Source organism: Neophocaena asiaeorientalis, unplaced genomic scaffold (assembly GCF_003031525.2).
Source record: "Neophocaena asiaeorientalis asiaeorientalis breed wild unplaced genomic scaffold, Neophocaena_asiaeorientalis_V1.1 scaffold134, whole genome shotgun sequence".
In the NCBI taxonomy this organism is placed as follows: Eukaryota; Metazoa; Chordata; class Mammalia; order Artiodactyla; family Phocoenidae; genus Neophocaena; species Neophocaena asiaeorientalis.
The window spans coordinates 181,506-204,494 of record NW_020185339.1 but is presented as its reverse complement, the minus strand read 5'-3'; the positions used below and the strand labels follow the sequence as shown (position 1 = coordinate 204,494).

Sequence of the window (22,989 nt, the reverse complement as noted above, 5' to 3'; positions counted from 1 at the left end):
CCCGAGGAGCCCAGCTGAGTTTCAAGATATAAAAGCAACTTCGGGTGCCCCCTTTCCAGCCGGGACGTCTTAAAGGGCTCGGAGCCGGGCAGCTCCCCGCGCCGCAGCGCCTGCTTCCCCTTCGCTCCTCTCTGGCCCTCCCTCCTCCCGCCCCCTCGCTCCCTCCCCCAGCGCGCTCCAGCCTCCGAGCTCCAGTAGCTCCGAGACAGCTTTCCAGGATTATGGAGTTTCTGAGCGAGAAGTTTGCCCTCAAGAGCCCACCGAGTAAAAACAGTAACTTTTACATGGGCGCAGGAGGCGCGTTGGAGCACGTTATGGAGACGCTGGACAATGAGTCCTTTTACAGCAAAGCGTCGGCGGGCAAATGCGTGCAGGCCTTCGGGCCCCTGCCCCGCGCCGAGCATCACGTGCGCCTGGAGAGGACCTCGCCCTGTCAGGACGGCAGCGGTGAGTCCACTGCTCCAGCCGGGGTCGCGGAAGCCCACCCGCAAATCCGGAGTGCGGGGAGTGGTCGGAGCAGGGAGGGAGGAAAGGAAGGAAGAAGGAAGGAAAAAAGGAAGGAAGGAAGGAAGGGAGGAAGGAAGGGAGGGAGGGAGGGGGAGCGAGAGAGCTGGAGGGCGGAGGAAGGCAGTGGAACGCTGCTTATTTTAGGAAGCGGAGTTTTGGCTGCTGCAGAGCCAAGGAAGGAACCCGCACCCGGTTACTTCCGCGCGGTTCTCCTTTCGCTGTCCTCCACGGGTCCTGGAGTCCCTCTATCCAGGACCCCGGCGTAAACTGATAGGGCGCTAAATAGAGCGTAATTGAGTCAAGACAGCGCGCTTCCTCTGCGAGCCCGCCGAGCTGCCCAGGCAGGAGGAGCTGAAATCCATCACAGCTCGTTAGAGGACGTCACTACCGTCACGAATAAGAAAACTTAGGTGAAAAATGTTTTTTACTTTTCAAGACGCAACGATATTTTTCTTTGTGAAGTTAGAGGGTTACTAGATTAGCTTGTGGGGATCTGTGATTTCTACTTCTTTGGGTTTGCGATACAACATACATTTTTGTTAAACGCCAAATCACTTGAAATAGCTTCGGGCAAAGAATCTTCAATATAATCACTCACTCCCGAATTCTGCGTTGTCTCTTTTTCTGACTCCACGTAGAAGTCACCTAAGAAGACTTTCGGAATGCTTCTGGATGAAATCTTTAACTTTGGATGGCCAAGTATCTCAAAGTCAAAATGTTATCAAAACAAACCATCTATCTTTTCTATCTTGTAACCCAATACAAACCTATTTTTTTAGATCGCGACAGCTAAAGCAGGTTTACAATTCCAAGAGGACTTTTCCTTATCATTGTATATATTCAACAGTTAAGCTGTAAGGAGCGGGTTGTTTTAAAATAACAAACGAATTAAGTGTGAAATATTTACAGCAAGCCTGCCGCCCCTTATTCTAATGGTAGTTCAAAATCTGGCAAGGCACCGGCTCATAGAAGCTCCTTTTCTAAATACCTGGTACGCAATAAGCTTAAAAAACGACCTCGTATATTTTACTTATTTTGTTCAACGTTGCAAGTAACTTTTGACTTGCAAGGTTAAATAAAAAATAAAGGCGCAAACAATAGAGAAAATCAGTTAAATCTCAGTCATTTATTTAGGAAGACGCAAAAAAAATTTATTTGAATACACTGAAGTTTTGGCTTTCTGGCTGTATTTCACATTGCAATATTTTTATTTTGAAATTTATAGAGGTATACATAAAGTTATTTCTATGGACAGGATTTTAAAAAAGTGGTTCTGAAATGTCCTCTGTTGACAGCTGGATACGACTCAATCATAATTTTTATTTAAATTGTCGGGATTCCAAAAATAAGAAGAGAAATAGGTGAATTTTGATACTTTATCAAGTTTTTAAAGAACATCATACTACTAGGAGGGGTTTTAATAGGAAAGTATTAAGTAAGATAAATGTAGGCAACAAGCAGTCCGCTAAATTTAGGAAGTCTTTCTCCTGAGATGCCCTTACCCTCACGCCTGCTTCCCCTCCCCCATCCCTAATTACCGCAGTTCCCCATTTAACTCTGCCCGCGGAGACAAAACCGTATTGTTTGTTAATGTCCAGGCTCTTCTTTCTGTTTAGTTTTACCTCACATCTTTTTTTGCCTAAATACTCTAACGTATTTAAGTTACTTAGGTACTAGAGTTCAATACATTCGTATGATGATTAAAGCAGTTGTAAAAATACATCATGAGAGAATTTTAAAATAGACAAAAACGAAAAAAGTGTAACAATTCATTGGAAATCATTGTTGTGGCAGGGCTGACTTAAGAAAAATGCTTCCCGTTGCATTATGTGCCTCCATTACATTTGTGTGTGTGTGTGGCACCATATGATATATTTTCGTTTTATATCATACTGCCAAGCATGCACTCAAATCTGGAGGAAATCACTAAAATTAAAGCACCCCTAAACAGAATGCCAGATGACATCCTTTGTAATCTTTTAATAGATGTTTTAATTTCCGTGCTTTTCTAGAGGGACGAGTAAAGCTTTCTGTCTTAAAACATGTTTCATGAGTTAAGCATAAATTTGACAAATTTAGAAAGAACTGCAAATGAGTTTTTAAGCTAAAGAAGTCTACCTAAATCTTATTATTTTCTGTAGGAAACACACAGAGAAACTGATGGAAAATTCATTTTTTAACTTAGTAGGTCGCTTTTTGAAATAAAAAATGTAAATGCAGACATGATATACAGTTGAAATATTGGAAATACAGTAGGAAACAATACCATATCTTTATAGTCCATAGGTTTTGTGTGGAGGAGAAACAACTTTTGAAAAGAGTTTGGATTTTGGTTTACGGATAGTATTTAAAATTGAAATATCCTTTTTGAGCCATGTAAGTAGCTTACTTTTGTCTGCTGTGAATAAATAAGACATTAAATTTGGCTCGCTTAGATTCTTTTGAACTAGAGCGTCTTTTAATTTGATTATAAATTATGTGCATAAACATTACATTAATCCTGGAAAATAGAACTGTGTGTTTTGACAAATTATATGAGTTCCATGTACACATTTTTAGATGATTCTAAACCTGCCCAAAGTGAATTAATAATGTGATGATCAAATTAATACTGGCACAATAGATCATAATGGACCACTTGCCTGATGCTCTAAATTACTTCAACTTAAGTCCTTCATCCATGTTTTGCAATCCTGAGAACTGTTGTTTTCCCCCTTTGGGTACAGTGAACTATGGGATCACTAAAGTAGAAGGACAGCCTCTTCACACCGAACTAAATAGAGCTATGGACAACTGTAACAGTCTCCGGATGTCTCCCGTGAAAGGGATGCCAGAGAAGGGAGAACTGGATGAACTTGGGGATAAATGTGACAGCAACGTATCCAGCAGTAAGAAACGGAGACACCGAACCACCTTTACCAGCTTGCAGCTGGAGGAGCTGGAAAAGGTCTTTCAGAAAACCCATTACCCGGATGTATACGTCAGAGAACAGCTTGCTCTGAGGACTGAGCTGACTGAGGCCAGGGTCCAGGTAGGAGCCAAATGAAGGCTTGGGTGTGTGTGTGTTTGGAGGGCGGAGTTGGAGGGGGGATAGTGTTTGATCCATAGTTGTGTTTTACTACAAAGGAAGAAACTGATTCTCCTACTGAAGATGTAGAATGGTGTAGTATGTAAGTGTAGCATGTAAGTCTACTAAAGTTACTTTTTACTTGCAAAGGATTTGACAGCTCGCACACAAGTATAAAAGAAAAGAACACTTGAATTATTACATAGGCATAAAAACTAATGATTATTTTAAAAGAACAGAATATGAACAAATTTCTGATTTCAAAAAGTGATTTTTAAAGGACAAAAAACTAGTCATAGCTATCCAATCTAGTAATCCATGTATTTTATTTTTCTATTTTATCAGCCGTTGAAGTTCTTTTGGGGTTATGTACCCTATATTGGTAACTTATTTGTATAGTGGTCCATACGTCTATAATTTTACTGAGGTTGGGGTTATAATAAAACAAGGAAAAATGAAACAGTCTCACAAACTCCCAGTTGTTATGAATACCATAAACTATTTTCACTATACATAATTAAAGAAAGATCATATAGCTCATCTACAATTTTCTAGCCCCAGGAATTGCCAGTACATGCCATTCCATTATAATTTTTGAAATCTAGATAACTTATATGATTTTTGCAGAGGCAATAGGAATAATAATCTTAAAGTAATTTTTAAATATATAAATTCAGTTAAATTATATCTATATGTTATATTCAAATTATAAAATTGGATGATTCAATATACTAAATTTCTTAATAATTTGAAAAAAAATTTTTAAATACTGGGTAAAATTCTACCTAAGTGTATTTTATTTTTACTAGCCTTGATATTCGAAACTATATTTTATTAGTTCCTAAGTAACAATAATTCAGGAGAATAACCTTTTTCTTTGTGTGTGTTTTTACTACTCCAAATAAAATAATTTGAATTTTGAAATTCCCATAAATCACTAGAATAGAGAAATAAATAAAACATTTTTTCTGAGTGGAGTACTAGTATTCCTCCTGAAGATTGAGCCATTGTAAGGCCCTTATACATCAGTAAAGACAACATCTGGTGGTGCAGGAATACCAAGCAGCAGATTTTTGCTTTAGTTTGTGGAGACAAATGGTTACTTTATCTTAGTTCAGGAAATAAATGTATAGAAAGTCAACGCTAAGGAAGAATTTTAGAACTGTCAAGTGTTAACACAAACCCCCCACATGTGTGTTTTTTGGTCTTGTGTTCATATATGTAAATTAGTTATACTTGTAACCATAGAAAAATGTGTTTACACACACACAGTGATCAAATGTGCACAAAGCATGTTTTCCCCTTATCATTTCACCAAGTTCTGATTAATTTTTGTCTAAGAACATGCACAGAGAGCCAGCCTGAACCTAATTTACTCAATTGGTTCTCTTTTCTGCTTTTCACATCAGAGTGGTAATTGGCACCCATTTTAAGGAGATTGTCAAGGTCTTTTTCTCAGTAGAAAAGCCCTCATTACTAAATTCCCTCAGTATGCTCCTGCTGTGGAGAGAGCAAGAAAGTGTGTTCTGTTTTGTTTTGTTGTTGATGTTGTCTTAAGCCCTGAATATAGTGGATAATACACACTTCCCAGCAGTGTTCTAAGAAACCATCTGAACAGGTAGCTGTCTTTGCCTTCTTTTAATTGCTGAAAACTCTTCAAAGTGCCATCTTAAATTTGCAGTACATGCTTACGCACCAAACTGAGTATTAATATGTCTCCATAAGTGTGAAGGTAAAGATATAAAAGATTAGAATTGAATATGAAAAAGAGTAAAAATTTCAAATAAATTTTAATGAAAGGCTTTTTACAATTTGCATTTTTATACTTCATTTCCAGCTTCTTTCCTAAGTATTTTATATTCTGAATATAGTTCTGTAAAGACTAAAGAGCTTCCTGAAAGCTGCTTATGTAAATTATATATATTGAATATCAAATTATACATATTGAATATAATTTTCTGTATAGAGAGCTATATTAAAGAGAGCTTTAATACCTTAAAATATTAAAATGATGATTCTGGAAAGCTACAAGTGCAAATTAGTTAATATTTAACCCTCTGAGGAAGATAGGTGTTATAATGGATATTTCATCTATGCAATTAATTAGAGAGATTTGGAAGGCAGTTTAGTGACCCTGTAGAGGCCGTACTAACTCACAGGCTTTCTTGACAGTTGATTATATCTGCCCTGTTTCTTTTTTAATTTACATTACCCGTAAGTCTTTTAAATTGGATAAATGATTTTGAAGATTTTATGAGCATTTTCTATAAGAGAAAATAAGTAAGTGGTGTCATTTACATAATAAACCATTTGTATATTTTAAAACCATAGTTCAGCTTCAGATGATACCATTTTACCCAAAGTCTTTATCATAATCAATATAATATATATAATCCTAATGGTTTTTGTTTCTAAATAATCATGATATTTCTGCTGATGCCATATGTTTTAGATATAATCTTTATGTTTACATTTTTCTAAGTTTTTCTAAGTCTGGGTACAACCCAGAAGAGCCAATTGTTTTGACAGACCCAGATATTAATTTGGTTATAGATTGGCTGGGTTAATGTTGTATACATAGCCCCAAACTAAAAAGTTATGAATGTCTTCCAGACTTGCAGCATTCTCTGAGAGAGGGATTATTATCTGTGATAATTTGAAGATATAAGGAATCTTCACGGTCATATAATCTAATTCTTTTTTATTTTCTGTAAATGAAAAAACAGAGGCTCAGATGTCTTAAATAAATTTTTGAAAATGTCTTGTCTCTTTGTATTAAATTATATTGCCTCATGGACATGGCACTTGTCAGGGTAAAATAGAAAGTAAAATTTGTGGTTCCTTTTCTAATATAAAAAAATTCCCTTTTTAGTAATTATGTTGACCTGGTTTACCTTTCTAATTTGAAGTCTTTGAACATCATATTTGCATTTTCAACTATTCCTTGCCTAAAATTCTACTTTTTTAAAAAATTAGGTTTGGTTTCAAAATCGAAGGGCCAAGTGGAGAAAAAGAGAACGTTATGGCCAAATCCAGCAAGCTAAAAGCCACTTTGCTGCCACCTATGACATATCAGTTTTGCCAAGGACTGACAGCTATCCACAGGTATGGTAAACTGCACAGAACACTGAGAGGCATAGATGTGGTTTGTATATTCTTAAAAGGGCTAGTATAAGCTTTATTATATCTAATAGCCAAGAATGAAAATTTTAATCTCCAAAAGAATTTTTCCATGTTTGTTAGATTTTTATTTTACTAAAATACTTATTTATTTATTTTAATTTATTTTTCTAGAGCCATTCATTTGAAAATATTTCAGGGTCTCTTCTTTGGTATACATTGAAACAACTGAAGTAGCATCATTCAGTAGTATGTCTTTTAATTTCTCTACTCACTCCCTTTGTTAACTTTTAAAATACATAAAGCATTGCTTGGCATGCTATCTCTGTGGCTGTTGTTTTATGAACCATACCATAACCTGGTGTCACGTGTGGCCTGTGACACCTTCAGTTTCACTGAAAACCATCTTTTTTTCGGTTTTAAGTTCCACTTAAAACTATGTTGTCTTTTCAGCTTTGAATTTGCTCATTGTTTCAAGGAGACATTTAGTCCTTTGTGACATAAAACATATATAGAATTAGTGCAGGACATAATTTTTTGAATGTATCATGTTAAGAAAGACTTCTTTTATAATGGGAGCTCTCATCTCCTTTCAAAGAATATTTAGAAATCCTTTTTCCTATAATTTTTCCTTTTAATTTAGAGAGGGTTTTTTTTCATACTTTGTAATTCACATAAATAAATTTTGTCTTTCTAATTGGGTATTACTTTTTCCTCATACTGAATTATAATATTCAAAATTGTATTTGATACATGATAAAGGACATGTGTATTATAAGGAACTTTTAAACCATCTGTTATTTCATTCCTGATTGTTTAATGATATGCCTTGTAACAGACTACTTTGAAAACAAATATGTAACATATATGCTGGTAGAATACCTTGATAGTCCAGTAAACAAATCATCTCAGCCCCAAACTTAAGGGTATTCGTTTTCTTTAACTGTAAATTCATACCCTGTGAGCATGAATTCAGTCCTTTAATTTCATGCTATCTTTGTGTTCTTGTGCCTTTCATGATTTTTTAAAACCCTATTTTGAGAACTTCATTCCTCCAGATAAATCCACCAAATTTATTAATGTAATATTATATGCAAACAAGAGCCTTAGAGATCACCTAGTTCAATTCCTTCATTTTAGAAGTCAGGAAACCAGACCCAGATGAGGTAAAAAAAAATTGGTCTGTGATCACACAAATGGTTCCTTAGTCTATAAAAGACTGTTACAGCTAAGCCTTGCCACTGCAGTTTGCCAGAAGACCAACATTATGGGTACCTTTTGAATAAATGCCCATACCTACCTTAAGAAGAATCTTGTTTCTTTCACTTTAAAAATTTTATCTTAAAGTAGCTCCTTTATATTTTCTCCTATTTTAAAAGCATGTATATACTCCTGGTTACTTAACATCACAGGGCTAATGAAATCTTATTCACCAAATATTTTGAGTGTCCTAGTTGAGTTCTAAACAAAGTGCTGTGAGGATGTTTGTCCACTAGGCTGTAAGCGCCATGAGATCAGGCACTGCTATTTTCCTAGCTGTTAACACGACTATAGCCCTTACTGTCAGGCACTGTTCTAACTAGGTTACATATATTAACTCATTTAATCCTTACCACAACCTTATGTAGTAGGTGTTGTTGATTATTCCCATTTTTCTTAGGAGGAAACTGAGGCACAGAGAGGTGAGGTATTTACTCACTTTCATTAGTGGTAGTGAACCCAGATTTGAGCAGAGCCAGTCTAGCTCTCAAGGGCAAGATCCTAACTCCCACAATAGACTGTCTCTCCCAGGGAATATGTTTGAATGATTGAATGATTAACTAATACCAAAGGAGCTTAAGTTGCATTATTCAAATTGCAGTTTAGTTCAGGGGAGGAGAGAATGTTCTCACAACCAGTGAAATAACAATTAAAAAAATAACGGAGATGGCATATACTGCGTATAATTTTGAACTACTTGACTGTTGGTGACTTTAGAAATAATAAAGTCACAAATTATGAACTCTTTTCAAATGGACTTTAAACAGTCTTACTGATATGTCCCACAACACTTGACTGTGATGTGTCTGTTTTTCACCTTATTGTTTCGATATTCATTCCTTTCCTTATTACCATTTCTATTTGCCACTTTTCTGCTCCTTGCTTTTGGTTGCCTTATCTCTAACCCCCCTTTCTTCTTTAGTATATCATAAAACATGTAGAATAGTGCCTGGACCAATTAAGCTCTATACAAAAGCTTAATATAACAATATAACTAGTCACCCTTTTTTCCTAAAATTATCTTGCTACTATGTTATTGTGCCTCATAGCTTGTGACATTAACGATTAGCAGAATGAGGTCACCTAGTAGCTCAGGCAGGAAGGGAAATGGTAAAATCAAATTATACATTTGATAGTCTTTTTCACTCCAACAAAGGATAAATTTTAAAAAAAGTCCCCTCACAGATAACAAAATTTGCACTAATTCTTCTTGTGGCTTCTCCATAACTTATATACATTGGTTACACCGCCTCACAATTTAAGTATGGGAATGCAGAGATCATATGTTGAAGTTATTTTGACAGTGCAATTCATTAACAATGATAAAAATCAATACTGATGAATCCACACTACTTTTCTGTATTGGTAAGTCATTTAATGTTTGGTTACCAAAAATTCTGAAATCAAGCATCTCCCACTCCCCACTGTAGGTGTTGGATAAAGTCAGGGGAAAATTCCATTTTAACTTAAAAATACATGGTTGACATTTTTTAGTTCGTTTGAAAAAAAATAATTATGCAAAAATCATGTCTCTCAAGACTCAGCCTAAGGAAATTTTTTTTTTTATCATGTGGCTTAAAAATAGAAGTTTGTAATGGGAAAAATAGGAACTGAAATAGAGCCTAACCAACTCAATGCAGTAAGACACTGAATTTGGTTACTGTTACTAATTACAGAAAAAGAAGTATTAATTACAAAATGTTGGAACTAGAAAATGTTGGCGGCAGGACAGAAATAAAGAATTAGCAATTTGGCAGGGAAACAAAAGCATACACAGAAATACATCAAAACCAGAAATGGTTTACAAAATGATCTCCTTAAGCCTGCTCATAATAATAAGCCTGTGTATCATAATCTTACCTAGCACAAAGGTATCTGTATATAACATATAATGTTTATTTGTGAATAGTAATTAATATTTTCTAAAATGTTCTAAATACTTTGTTTCCACTGGTCTTCATTACACTATAGTAACAACAGCTGTAACAGTAAAAATAGTAACTACCAGTTGAGGGCTTATTTTAAGCCAGGCTTCCTTCTTATAGCCATTAACTCATTGAATTTGAGCCCAAGTTTCTTGAGTTCGGGAGTCCCAGGCTTTTTGTGCAACATTATGTTGGAGTCTCCCTAATCCAACACGGTGTTGAAATAGTTCAATTTTGACCCTAAAGCATCGCATTACTTTGGTAAGGAAAAATGCTTTCATTTTTTAAATTTGTAAAATAATAATATAAAACATTTTAAAAATGTAGATACTTCTTGGACTGTTTAAGATATTCTTTTTCTTAAACTTACTCATATGTGATAGCAAACAAACAAATAAGAAAGTGAGTGCTGTGATGTCAGTAGTAATACACTCTAAAGGTAGTATATTTTGATGTAGTGAAAAGCTGTTAGTTTTTAAAGCTCTCTTTTGGGTCACAATATCAGTTGCCATTTGTGAACACTGTATAGCTAAATTAAATTACTTGATATTCTCCAACACATGATATTTTAGAAAAGAGGCTCCTTGCTTGTGCTAAGTCTGTTTCCCTCTATCTTGAATTCCCTTGCCTTCACCTAAACCGTATTTCTTCCATGAAGCCTCCTCTCAATTTTCCCTCAATCAGCGCATCACTTTCTCATTGACATTGTGGTGGATTGTGTAAAATGTCTCCCACACATTTAGAATGTAAAGTATTTAAAAGATGATTCAGTTCTTATTCACATTTGTATCACCACAGTATTAAGCAAATTATGTATACACTGAATAGATGTGAAAAAAAGTACTGGTTCACTTCACTATTCAGGAGTACATTATAAAACAAAAACTAGTCTATTTTTAATAAAACAGATGGTTTCTGAATCTCTGATATTAACCAGCTCTGTGGTCTTAAGCAATTAACTTTTCCTCTTTGAAAAGAATAGACTAGAAAGATTTTGTAGACCCCTTTCAGCTTAATTTGTTTTTCTTGCAGAGTTGTTTGCATTTTATCAAACAAATATATGCCAGGTATTGTTTTAGGCACAGAGGTTATACAAATGATCCAGACAAAATCTCCTGCTTTGTGGACAGATTACAAACTAGATATTACAAATTCTGCAAACACTTCTTGATGCAAACTAGACCCAGAAAGCCAAACCAATTAGAGACCTACATAATTTTGTCCTTGAGTTTAAGAAGCAAGCACATATCTATCAACATTAGATTCTAACTTGTTTCTAATTTATCAAAACCAAAGCATTTTTTTTTTTTTTTTTTTTCCGGTACGCGGGCCTCTCACTGTTGTGGCCTCTCCCGTTGCAGGGCACAGGCTCCGGAAGCGCAGGCTCAGCGGCCATGGCTTACGGGCCCAGCCGCTCCGCGGCATGTGGGATCTTCCCGGACCGGGGCACGAACCCGTGTCCCCTGCATCGGCAGGCGGACTTTCAACCACTGCGCCACCAGGGAAGCCCAAAACCAAAGCATTTTTAAAATAATTAATTTTAGTGAATAAAATATTTTCTGTTAAGTTATAAACATTTTCTAAGAGATGATAGCAGCCTTCATTCTTAAAAGAAGAGCTAACTTCATGCCATTAGGTTTAGTTTGGATTAAAAGTACACTAACTTTATCATTTACTAGCTGAATAACTTTGGGTAAGTCTCCGGACTTCCTTGATCTTCAGAGTCTTTATTTGTAAGATTGAGGTATTGTTGGTGCTAGAGTTGGTAGTCTTAGCAGTGTAGATGATGATGATGATGGTGATGATGATGATGATGATACTTTTTCTGTTATGGAGAGGATTAGAGTGATTTCTAAACAGTCTTTGCAGCTAAATCCTGGGATTTGGGATGGGCCATGGATTCATGTATGACTGTGGGCTGCACAATTAGGGAGTTGTGGATTCAAATCCTGGCTCTGCCACTTAATAGATTTTTAGACCTTTGGCAAATAAATTAACCTCTAGGAACGTTTCTCTTCATTTATAAAATGGTGATACAAGTTCATGTGTTATTCGTGAGGATTAAACAAAATAGTTTATGCAGAGTTCTTAGGATATTGCCTAGTACATAATGAGTGCTCAATAGTCATGGTTCTATGATAGCCATTAATCATTATTAATCTTTTTCTGCAGTAGAGAGGTAGCTAAGTGGTTTGAATTTTCCCTTATGTTGTAGCATTTAAGCTCATCCAATCTGTGAGTATATTTACTATTTGGGGATCTAGAGAAAGATCAAATTCAGTTAAATACACTTTCTTCTTTAAATTAGGATGAACAAATATGGTAGCTTTAGGAAACTTTGAGTATATTCTTAATCCACCAAAATTATTTTCTCATGAAGAAAATATTTTCATCAAAATTTTCGAAAAAAGGGTTGAAGGTTTTCCCACCAAAATTTTCAATGAGGTTTTACTTAGTATATATTGGGAATAATAATTAAATCTATATATTCCAAATGCACTAAAAGACCCATGCAGTATTTTTGCTTTCTGTTGTTTAATTGATGACTTTATAAATATATGCCACTTGGAGTTTGAACATACCAAGAGTTGGATTCAAGTTCTAGATAATTTGTAGTAACTGGAGTATTTAAAAAAACAGATGAAAGCTGTATAATATTTCTAGTTTAACAAATCTATTTCAAACATTGTTATTATACAACTTTTAAAAGGAAATGTTAAAGTTTCTGTAAAATAGTGATTTGAAGATATTGTACACCCTACTTTCTTCTCTCACAAGTATCTGTCCTAATCTTAATGTTTACCTTTGCTTAATCTAAATAAGGAATATGAAACTTGTTTTCGTTTACCACCGTGGTTTAGTGATTTAAAGATATCTGGAGCAGGTTTGTTTTTTGTTTGTTTTCTGGAGCAGTTTTTACCTTTAGAAAAAGTATCACATTTTTATCACTATTATTTCTATTTTTCCCAGATATTTGAAGTAAGCAAAGATCCCAAGGTCTTTAAAAAATATTAATAATATAGCTATACTTGATGCATTGTATAATGAACAGTCTCATAGCTGTCAAACAACCGATAAGATGTTCATATATTGTGATACAATAAAACTTCCCTCATGATGAATGGAGGGACAAAAATGTTAACAGCATCAGGTCAGCAGGTCATAGTGGTATTGTACAATTTCTCACAGATTATAAGCACAAATATTTAATATTATAGAAGGACATAATTTATTCAAATTAATATAATTTTTACAATGGATAAAGTTGCTAATTTAATTAAATATATGCATATATATTTTATATAAACACATATAAAGACTATTTCACATATATGTGTATGTTAAAACTAAGTTACGTGTAGTAGGAGGTAGATTTTGTTAGTATCAGGTAAAGGTGCAGCTAGACACAGACAGTGAATAATTCTTTTATTTTGTTGAAAGTACAGGTTCTTTAAAGAGGTAAAGAATATCCTCCAAAAAAAGTAAAGTGCATTCATGTTGTTGACTGTGAAAGGAGATTTATTTTTTTAATGTAATATTCAAATTTAATGTGATTTAAAGACTTTGCATAGTCGTAATAACTTAGCTGTTTTTTTTTTTTTGCTTTTAATAAGTGACCACTGTTAAAGCATTGTATTTAACTGAATTGGTCATACATATTTTATATTTTAAGAGGAAAGAATAAATCAATAAATTGAGTAGGTTACCAAAATAAGTAATAAATATGAAAATAAATTATTGAGAAGTGCCAATGTTGCTCATACATATAAAAACTACCTTATAGGAGAATAGAGAAGAACCAGGGGGGAAATTAAGCATCAAAGTCTGAGAAGTCTGTGAGAACAGACTTGTGGATTAAAACCTGCAGTTCAAACCATTATTGTTAGTGTGAACCTCAGGATATATTTTAATCCAGAATTTTATGTGTGCCATATTTATTAAGCCACATGTGTCTGTGGGTTTTCTTTTTTATTTTAAATTGTGGAATGTTAAATAGAAAAAAATTTTTGTGCAAATGCACAGTTGAATTAAAAATCACAAAAATAAAATTCAAATTATAGTTAACACAAATACAAGATGAATATAATTGATAACTTTACTCGGGATTTTAAGAATAAATTCACATCTCGTACATGACACTATGTGGGACTCTCTAAGATTAAAAATATACCGTGTAAATACTTCAAGTGTTTGCATATTTGATTTACATTTTAAGTTAATAATTCACAAAGAAAACTTAATTTATATTATAATTTTTGTTTCTTATAATTGTAAATTTTTAATAGATGAATTGTCATTAAAAATGAATCAGCAATAGTTACCATGCATGTATTAAAATACATGAAAAATAAGGTGACAAATAGTTGGAAAATACTTCATATGATAATTGTTGCTGGATAATTATTAAAAAAATAGCAAATGCTAGGTGCTATGATTTTATTCTCTCCTTAAGTGAGTTGATTTGAAAAGTTTCATTTTAAGGCATGTAGGGTGAGATTTTCTATGAATCTTTTTTTAAAAATGATCACAATTAATACAAAATTTGAGAACACATTCAACACTAAAGGAAACGAGAAATGTTCTTAATGCTTCCTCTGTCTTTGACTTGGAGCATATTTCAAATATTATTCCAATAATATAAAATTTAAATACCTTTATATGGTATCATTCTTAAAATTTTCAGACATTAACATTTCTCATGAGACTTAGTGCTTTTAATTTTTGCACTAATGAGATATATACTTTTATTTTTTCTATATAGCAGTTTTCTTCTCAGTTCATTAATCTCATATGACTATTATATCTAATAGTGATTTTTTTTAACAGAAAAGGCATTCTTTCTTGTTTCAAATCCCTGTATACATTTCTAAGTTGAAATTTTATTTAAGAACTCAAAGTAGCAATGAATACTTAACATGTGGTCCTTTTCTGATGAATAAATAATTTCTGATCCCTTCAACTTAATAGTACCATGTGCTGAAAACATATATTTTTGGAATTTTTGAAATGTAAATTGATTCCCCCCAAATCTTAGTATTTGTATATTATCTTAAATTTTTTTCATTACAATTCCACCTAATAAGAGGGCACTGATGAAAACATACCCTCATTTCTATCTCAGGTAGTACCTAAACTTGCTCAGATTGATCTTTTCACTGCATAATTAATTCAAGTTGGGATTTTTTTTTTTCCAGATGCACAAAGTCTCAGTGTGTGTTATTCACTGGTAGCAAATTCACTATTTAGAAAAACACTTATACCCCTTCTCCCTGCCAGCAGCTTACTGATGTAGTTACTAGAAAAGTTAATGGGACCCTAAGTTTAGACAACAGCTAAAAATATCTGCAAGTTACTAAGCATATGATTCTTTTAATATTTTATCCCTCTAAATTTTAAAGGAACAGATATGCTAATAAAGAATGTAATGGTCTCTTAAAAATTGAACTGCTTTTGTAAACAGTGATGTTTTTATTTTTAAAAGAGACCATATAAGAAATCAGGTAAATTAAATTATATAGTGATAATGTGGTAATAAATCTATATAGTAAGTATTGAATAATATTCAGAGTAGTCAATAAATGTAAACATTCTGTCAAACAGGAAAAACCAAAGTCAACTTTCAGATTTTAATGCAAAGAAGCTATTGCTATAGCATCATCACAAATACCTCTTTGTGAATCCCTGATCTCTGTCTTTTTAAAGCAACCTTTTAACTCCCTCAGGGAAGTGTTGGGGCTGTGATGTGAGGGTAGTGTGAGGATAGGATAATATGTGTATCATGATGTGTGTGTGTGTCTATGTATGTGTGTACATGTAGATGTTGGTGGCTGGTAGAAGCAGTGTATATGTAGAGGAGTAAGGTTAAATAAACTTGTTTTAGTAGAAAAATAGTTGGTTTTAGAGATGCTCTAAAATTAAGGAACAGTTATTACTCATATATTCTCACATTTTTCAGTATTTCTATTAAATCCAGATTAAATTCCATTGGCTAGTGTCTCAATAAATACCACTAACAGTAGGATATAGAGTATATAAATCAGGAAACTGTTTGCTTTTTTTTACACATCATGCTACTTTACAACTAAGGGAAAGACTAATAAACTTACATTAAAAGGTTTTTTAAAAGTATGAAAAATTCCCCACTACAATAAAATCAACAAATATATAAGAAAAATACACCAAATTTAGCATACTAAAATTTTCTTTACAGTTTTGGTTATATAAAGAATATGTCTGTATCAAGTTTCCATGATGAAGGTAAATGAGATTTATAATTTCCTATCCATGATTTACCCTATTCAATTCATGACATATATAGATCCACAGTGAAGAGCTCTTAATATATATGTGTATACTTATATATCACCCCTCTCCTTCCTAGCCCATTGCTTTTAATTCCTTGAAAGGAAAGTGAACGTTAAATGAATTTGATTTGTTTGGAAAGAGACGAAAAAATCAACTTTCCTCCAAAATTCAAAGTTATGGAATAATTAAGTTTTTACGTGATTAGAAAAACATTAAGGGGCAAACGTTCAAAGTGGAGAGTTCTAAGTCAGCTGAACTTCCATTCATGCTAATGGGAGGTAGTTGGCTAAGTTCCCTGGACAGTGCTTTGAACATACCATCAGAACTTTAAAAAATGCTGTGAACCACATTAAAACATTGAATATTTTTAGATTATCCACTCCTTTTAAACACAAAGAAGAAAAAATGGAAAGGCAAGCAGTCTTTTTTCCTCATTTTTCTTTTCTTTTTTTTTTTAAGCACACGTGAAAAAAGGATGTGGACATGATTCAGTAATGCTGTTCCTGGTTGTAAAGCCCTTGAATATTATACAGTTAGAAGCCTACAAAAAAATTATTTGGTGTCAGTGAACTAGTCTAAAACTAGTCTAAAAAAAAAGAAAAGTAGTGATCTTATTTAGAAAAAAGTGCATTCTTTCATTCCAAAATTTAACAGCAAATACAGAATGTTTAATAAGTCAGAGAGTAAGATTTTTGTATGACTTCTCTGTTGACAAATATATATGCAGTTTTAGACAATATGTGTCGATTCTAGCGCATCATTTTAAAATGATCACTTACAAGAATAGGATTGGTGGAGGGATGGAGGAGGCATAGAATGAACCCACTTGCACAGCAGTAGATTTATTAAACCACAAGCTCAAACGACTTTGTTGTTCAATCAAATATCGCCTTCAAATATTAACAGAAGTAGATGATCTAGAACAAAGATGATACCTGCTGGGTTATCCCTACGGTGATCAGATGACATCTAGATTATATTCTGTTGTCAGTGCTGGATGTTAATAAGGGTGAAGGGTGTTGACGACCTCTAGCATATCCAGAGGAACGTGACTGGAATGATACCGTCTGGAAATCATGTCATATGAGGAATCCTTAGAGGAAAGAGACTTGTGATTGTATAATAGTCACCTGATGATATTTGAAGGTTTTCCCATGTAAGAAGGATGCTACTTATTCTGTATCATTTTAAGGGACAGACATAGAAGAGATAGATAGAGAAAGATAGCAGTCACTTTTTTACAGAGCTCTCCAAAAGGGAATGGAATGTTTTTTAAACAAGGTGAGCTTCTTATCACAGGAATCGAACATAATTGAAAATGTACAAGGGTTTTTTGCATTTGGAAAGAAGCTGGACTTCAATAGTGTTTCCTGATCCTAGGTGATTTTAGGAATTGCTTGTGTGTATTACTATTGCCATTATTTTAGTACAAATCCCCTCAGCCACACCCCCTGCTTAATGAATCAGAATCTCCAGGAAGATGCATCTGTGGTGGATAGTAAGTGTTTAACAGAAAAAAAAAAACCCAAAAAACTGCCTAGGGAAATATAGTCAACAGGGTCCAGCTTTGTAATTTTCATGATTTCTGTTAAGATTGTGTAGTATGGTGATTCTAGCATTCAAATCATGGGGAAAATTTTAGATATATTAGCATAAATTGTCCATAAAGCTTTGATTACATCTGCAAGATGGATCAGTCCAAATTTCATATTCTTAGAGATTTTTCCATTATTTAATAAATGTATATAAAGGGTTTTTCATATGCTGTGTTAGGCCTGGGGATGAGAAAACAGTTGTGAGCGATCACTGGGAATTTTGCTTTCAGAAAGTGGAGTCTATGAACAACCAAAAACTTAGGGTTGTTAATAAGTAAATAACAATTTCAACTCATAAGACTAGTTTTTATGTCATTGTAGCATTTATAAGATTTCTTGGCTTCAGATTTGACCTCTACCATTGCAGTTATGCCATCTTGGGTGAGATTCTTAAACTCTTTGTTCTATAGTTGTACCTTTTACGAAATGGGGATAGTAAAAGCACATACCTTTTCCGATGTCAAAACAATTAGAAGTCTTCATCATGCTTTTAACATAATGCTTGACACATGGTAATTAATTGATAACTGTTAGCTATCATGAGCGCAATCTTGATCGTCATCATCAGATGTTTTAAACATCCAGAGGGAATGCTTCAGAGGAAGCAAAACCTCAGTTCACTGGGGATATTATTTTTTATGATTTGCATCTAACTTTAATATAGAAACCAACTAGATCCCCAAAGTCTAATGAAAACATGCCAGAAATTTGAAAATCAAAGAAAGGCTGGGAAGAGAGGGGTGATAGAGATCATGGAAACAGGGCATAGCAGTAAAAGCATGTGACAGCATCACTACCCATGAGAATATCTGGGTATCCCCTCAAGTCCAACTAAAGTATTGCTGTTTGTAAATTGCTTTACTAATCTGTTCTGTTCAGAAGACATTTCTATATGTTGTATTTCATGAAAAGTAACTCGTTTAGCTTGCTTGATCATGTTCAGGTAAGAAGTTTTGATCAAAATAACAATATTTGCTCATGTCGTGGAAAGTGGAGAATTTCTTTTCATTTTATACATAGATTACTGTTAATTCTTTCAGGGGAAAAATATTTTAAATTTAAATTCATAGATTTCCTTCCTTGCTTTTACTCTCCTTATTTTTTCTTTTTGACTGAGTTGTTAAATATATTTCTATGCATTTGGAATACAAGTAGATGATTTTAATAATAAATTCTAGCAACACTGTGTATAAGTTGAGGGATCCTTTAACAAACATAAAATGTAAATAATCTTTCTCCACCACTATCTTGCCTTGCATTTATTTTTTCAAAAGTAAGCAAGCAAGTTCACTTTCATTTCCTGAAAGCCCTTTTGTCAGACATATGACTGTGGTTTTTGCAGTGTAGCACAATGTTTGATTGAATGTCAGAGGAAAATCACCCAGATCAAGTTAGAAGAGCTAGTTTGACAGACTAATGACATTAACAGCCCCTCCTGTTGGTTTGAGATACATAACTCAGCAGTCACTGGCACCAATCATCATACTTTGGCTAAAGTGGGATACATATACTAGAATGAGCCAAAATTAAAACAGCATAGCCCATGACGATTTAAGGATTGATAATGTATGCAAATCGTGATGGACAGCTAGCTAGATAGCTAGATAGATGTCTATAGGTATCTCTCACAGATTTGACATATTTAAAGCAGCTTAGAAAATATTTATATAAAGAACTATTAAACAATACTAAAATGAGCATCTTGCCAACCACTGAAGCACCACCTAAGGGATAATATTTGTTGTTCAGTTCAGTTTAGAACTGGTTGTGATCCTTTCTAAGTGACAGAGTAACACCTCTACAGTGTAATCTAGAAGTTTTTGGCTATTAATTGAAAATAAGTTGTCTTAAAAAATATGGCTTCAGCTTGGGTGTTGTAAGACTATACCAGAGGCTATATGTAGCAGACTGAAATTTCTATGTAAAAATAAATATGAGAAAACAGTTCTTGTATATGTGTTGAAATAATTGACGATTCCATTCTAATTATGATTTTAAAAAAGAAAAGAAAGTCAGATGGGATAAAGATATATATTGTTGTTTTGTTCTAGTCTAAATCTATTGTAATAATACTGTAAAAGGCATATAATTTTTAAATTTCGTTTTCTAAGGCTGCATCTCTCTGCCATGCTATACCAAGCAACATTTTCCTTTTTTCCCAGCTCCTGCCGTTTATCAGGATTTTCTCTGTGCTTCTCAGTCATGCATGTGATCACTTTTTTTTTTGCCCCTCTTTAAATAGCTAGTCTAAGATACCTCCTATTTAAAATTCATAGTATACAAATTCTACTTAATGTTTCTTTTACATGCTAGTAACTTTAGAGAAATTTGTATTTGCTGATAATATTGCACTGAAATGTTTCCTGTAGAGATTTAATGAGATGAGATGTGAATTTCTTGGGCACAAATGATAACCCAGTTTTCAATCTTATATAAGATGTTATCTAGTACTTTATTTATATTCATATGATATTTTTGCTAATACTTGCATATTTTTCTCAATTGTGCTTTCATTATTGGGTAATAGTCAAGTTTTAGAATTCTGAATCTGTTCTACATGTCATACTTCTGCTGCAACCTCACTATATCATATATAAATCATAGAATAAATGTTTAAAATATGTGTATAATTGTCCTTTTCACAGAGCTATGTATTCAAGACTATAGGATATGAAAAAACAATGAAACAGTGAACATTTTCCAAAATGAGTTTGATCAAAAATATCTCTGAAGAACAAACAGCCTCGTATCAGCATTGGTTTCCAGCACAAACTACCACATCAAGAGTCCAGATGTGGAATTTAAAAAAACAAACGCAATTGTGTAATTTTGTTTAGAAAGATGAAAACTATATTTAAACTTAAAACCATATTCTTAACCACTTTTCTAAGCACATGAATTGGTCAGGAATCATGAATAAATCTTCCAGATTTCATTTTAAAAATCATGACTATAAAAAGAATACTCGAGATTGACATGTTTTGAGAGTATTTTATGTGGTCAGATATGTGGGTTTTGGTGATCCATTCCAGTATAACAAACTAGAAGAATCTTTCAAATAACTATTTTTCAGTAATTGCTTGATGTACTCAGAATGAAATTACAGACCACCCAACAGGAGCAAACAACTGAACAACTAACAAAAAAACGAACAACTAACAAAACTTCGTAAATACAGTTTCACAAAAGTAAGGGAACAAAAGTGAGAACGTGTAAATGTAGTAATATTTGTTGTTTTATATATTCCAGATTCAGAACAATTTGTGGGCAGGAAATGCGAGTGGTGGTTCTGTGGTCACTTCGTGCATGTTGCCACGTGACACTTCCTCCTGTATGACACCTTACTCTCACTCGCCTCGGACAGATTCCAGTTACACAGGGTTTTCAAACCACCAGAACCAGTTCAGCCATGTGCCCCTCAACAATTTTTTCACTGACTCTCTTCTTACCGGGGCTACCAATGGACATGCATTTGAAACAAAGCCAGAGTTTGAAAGGAGGTCCTCCAGTATCGCAGTTCTTCGAATGAAAGCCAAGGAGCACACTGCCAATATTTCATGGGCCATGTAACATACAGTACTCTTTTCTTTTTCTCTTAATGGCAAAGTAAAACATTCTTATTTCTCATATTTAAAGGATACCACAATAAGCTGCTGTGTGTGGAATTGCTAAAGGTCAAGATATACAGTGAGACCAGCTTAAATGAATAGTTGTTATTATTTAACATTAAAATCTAAGAATGGACCTCTGAAAAGACTCAATAGGTTTACCATGCACCCGTCTCCACAAACTCTGTTTTAGTAGTAAGATTTTTTTTCTATTGTACGAGTCAATGAAATATGATCATGCAGCTTCTGAAAAGAATAAATGTATTAAACAAATTCCTCTGTTATAGATTGATTTATGTTAGTTCTGTATAACAAGAAATCCCTTGTAAAATAATACCTGAAAAAGGAGGAAATGCACTGGGGAAAATGTCAAGACACCAAAGCTGTCAGGTAAATATCGAAGCAGGGTGTTTGGGGGAGTTAACTGGCGTTTCTCCCTCTCTGGCTCCAAGACACAATGGGCATATCCTCTGTTGCTGAGAATTTATCTACAGGCCTTGAAGATTTTTTTACCTCTACATGTTTTGGTGAATTTCCACTCCGTGAAAAAAGGGACTCTTCGGAAATGACCAGCATTTGCATGAAATATTCGGGCATCGTTTCCTGAAACCATGTGGCTAAAGGTGATAACTGAAATATCCTGGTGTGATTTAAAATACAGTCACAAGAACAGTTTGTATAAATGCCATCTTTTTAATGAAAAAGCCGGCACGGACTCAGCAATTAATTATCACACACAAGAGAAAAAGAAAGTTACAAAACCGGCTGTTGCTTTTAAACTAAAATTGTCAATTAAACTGTACACACAAACATCTAATAAATACACTCAAAGAAATATTTTCAGTTAAAGGAGCAGCAGTTGGAATCTCTATTTATTTCATGAGTATGTGCAAGTGCACGTGTGTGTGTTTGTTTTTTGACATAGAAGCTGTAAGCATTTTTTGCTACTGTGGTTTTGCACAGGGAATTAAAATGTCAGAAGGCTCTCTAAAATTTCTGGTGGAAAAGAAGAGAAGAAAAATACATTGCATCTGGAAAATTGCTAACCCCTTTGATTTACTTCTCCTCCCTTTCCCCTGTCACATTCCAGGCTTTTTCAGATGAGTGAAATGTCAACCTCCTTGAAAGACTCTTAAGTTCATAAAGGCAAAGTAAATTAATTGAAATGAAGATGGCTTCCATGGCTTGGATCAGAGCACGATCTGCTCTTTGTACTCACTTAGAATCTTCCTTGTGGTTCCTACAACCTTTAGGGATATGCTTGGAAGCCCTAAAGGCTGAAGGGCAAGAATAAATGAATTTTTAAAATTTAATTTCAGAAAAAGTACTTAAATCCAGTAAGTGTCTGTTTCTAGTGGGAAAATATTTACAGCAGTTAGACATCTTCTGTAATAAAATTTTAAATCAAGCAGATGATGGAGATGAGTGATGTCCTAAACAAACATTCTTTGACTTCATAATAACTCTGTTCTTTATTACTTTTGTGTTCTCTCTTTTTCGTTTTGTTCCCAAGACAAACTTGTTCAACTTTGGCCCTGAGAATTATGCTTACATGCAGGAGCTTTTGTCAAAGGATTGTTTAGGCAGCTGTTAAATATCCT

General features: G+C 34.0%; 1 protein-coding gene across 1 annotated transcript; it reads left to right on the top strand.

Annotated features, from left to right (window-relative positions):
* On the top strand, positions 1-22,779 carry ALX1 (ALX homeobox 1). Its single transcript, XM_024736845.1, has 4 exons — positions 1-447; positions 3,234-3,538; positions 6,551-6,679; positions 21,030-22,779. The coding sequence occupies exons 1-4, from the start codon at positions 222-224 to the stop codon at positions 21,348-21,350; spliced, it is 981 nt and encodes a 326-aa protein (XP_024592613.1). The 5' UTR covers positions 1-221; the 3' UTR covers positions 21,351-22,779.
* Positions 22,780-22,989: the final 210 nt, after the last annotated feature.

Excerpts from the sequence above, each read along its gene's own strand:
- ALX1 (XM_024736845.1), top strand. The coding sequence starts at position 222 with ATGGAGTTTCTGAGCGAGAAGTTTGCCCTCAAGAGCCCACCGAGTAAA. Across the intron at positions 448-3,233 it reads GCCCTGTCAGGACGGCAGCG|TGAACTATGGGATCACTAAA; the intron begins GTGAGTCCACTG and ends CTTTGGGTACAG. Across the intron at positions 3,539-6,550 it reads TGACTGAGGCCAGGGTCCAG|GTTTGGTTTCAAAATCGAAG; the intron begins GTAGGAGCCAAA and ends TTAAAAAATTAG.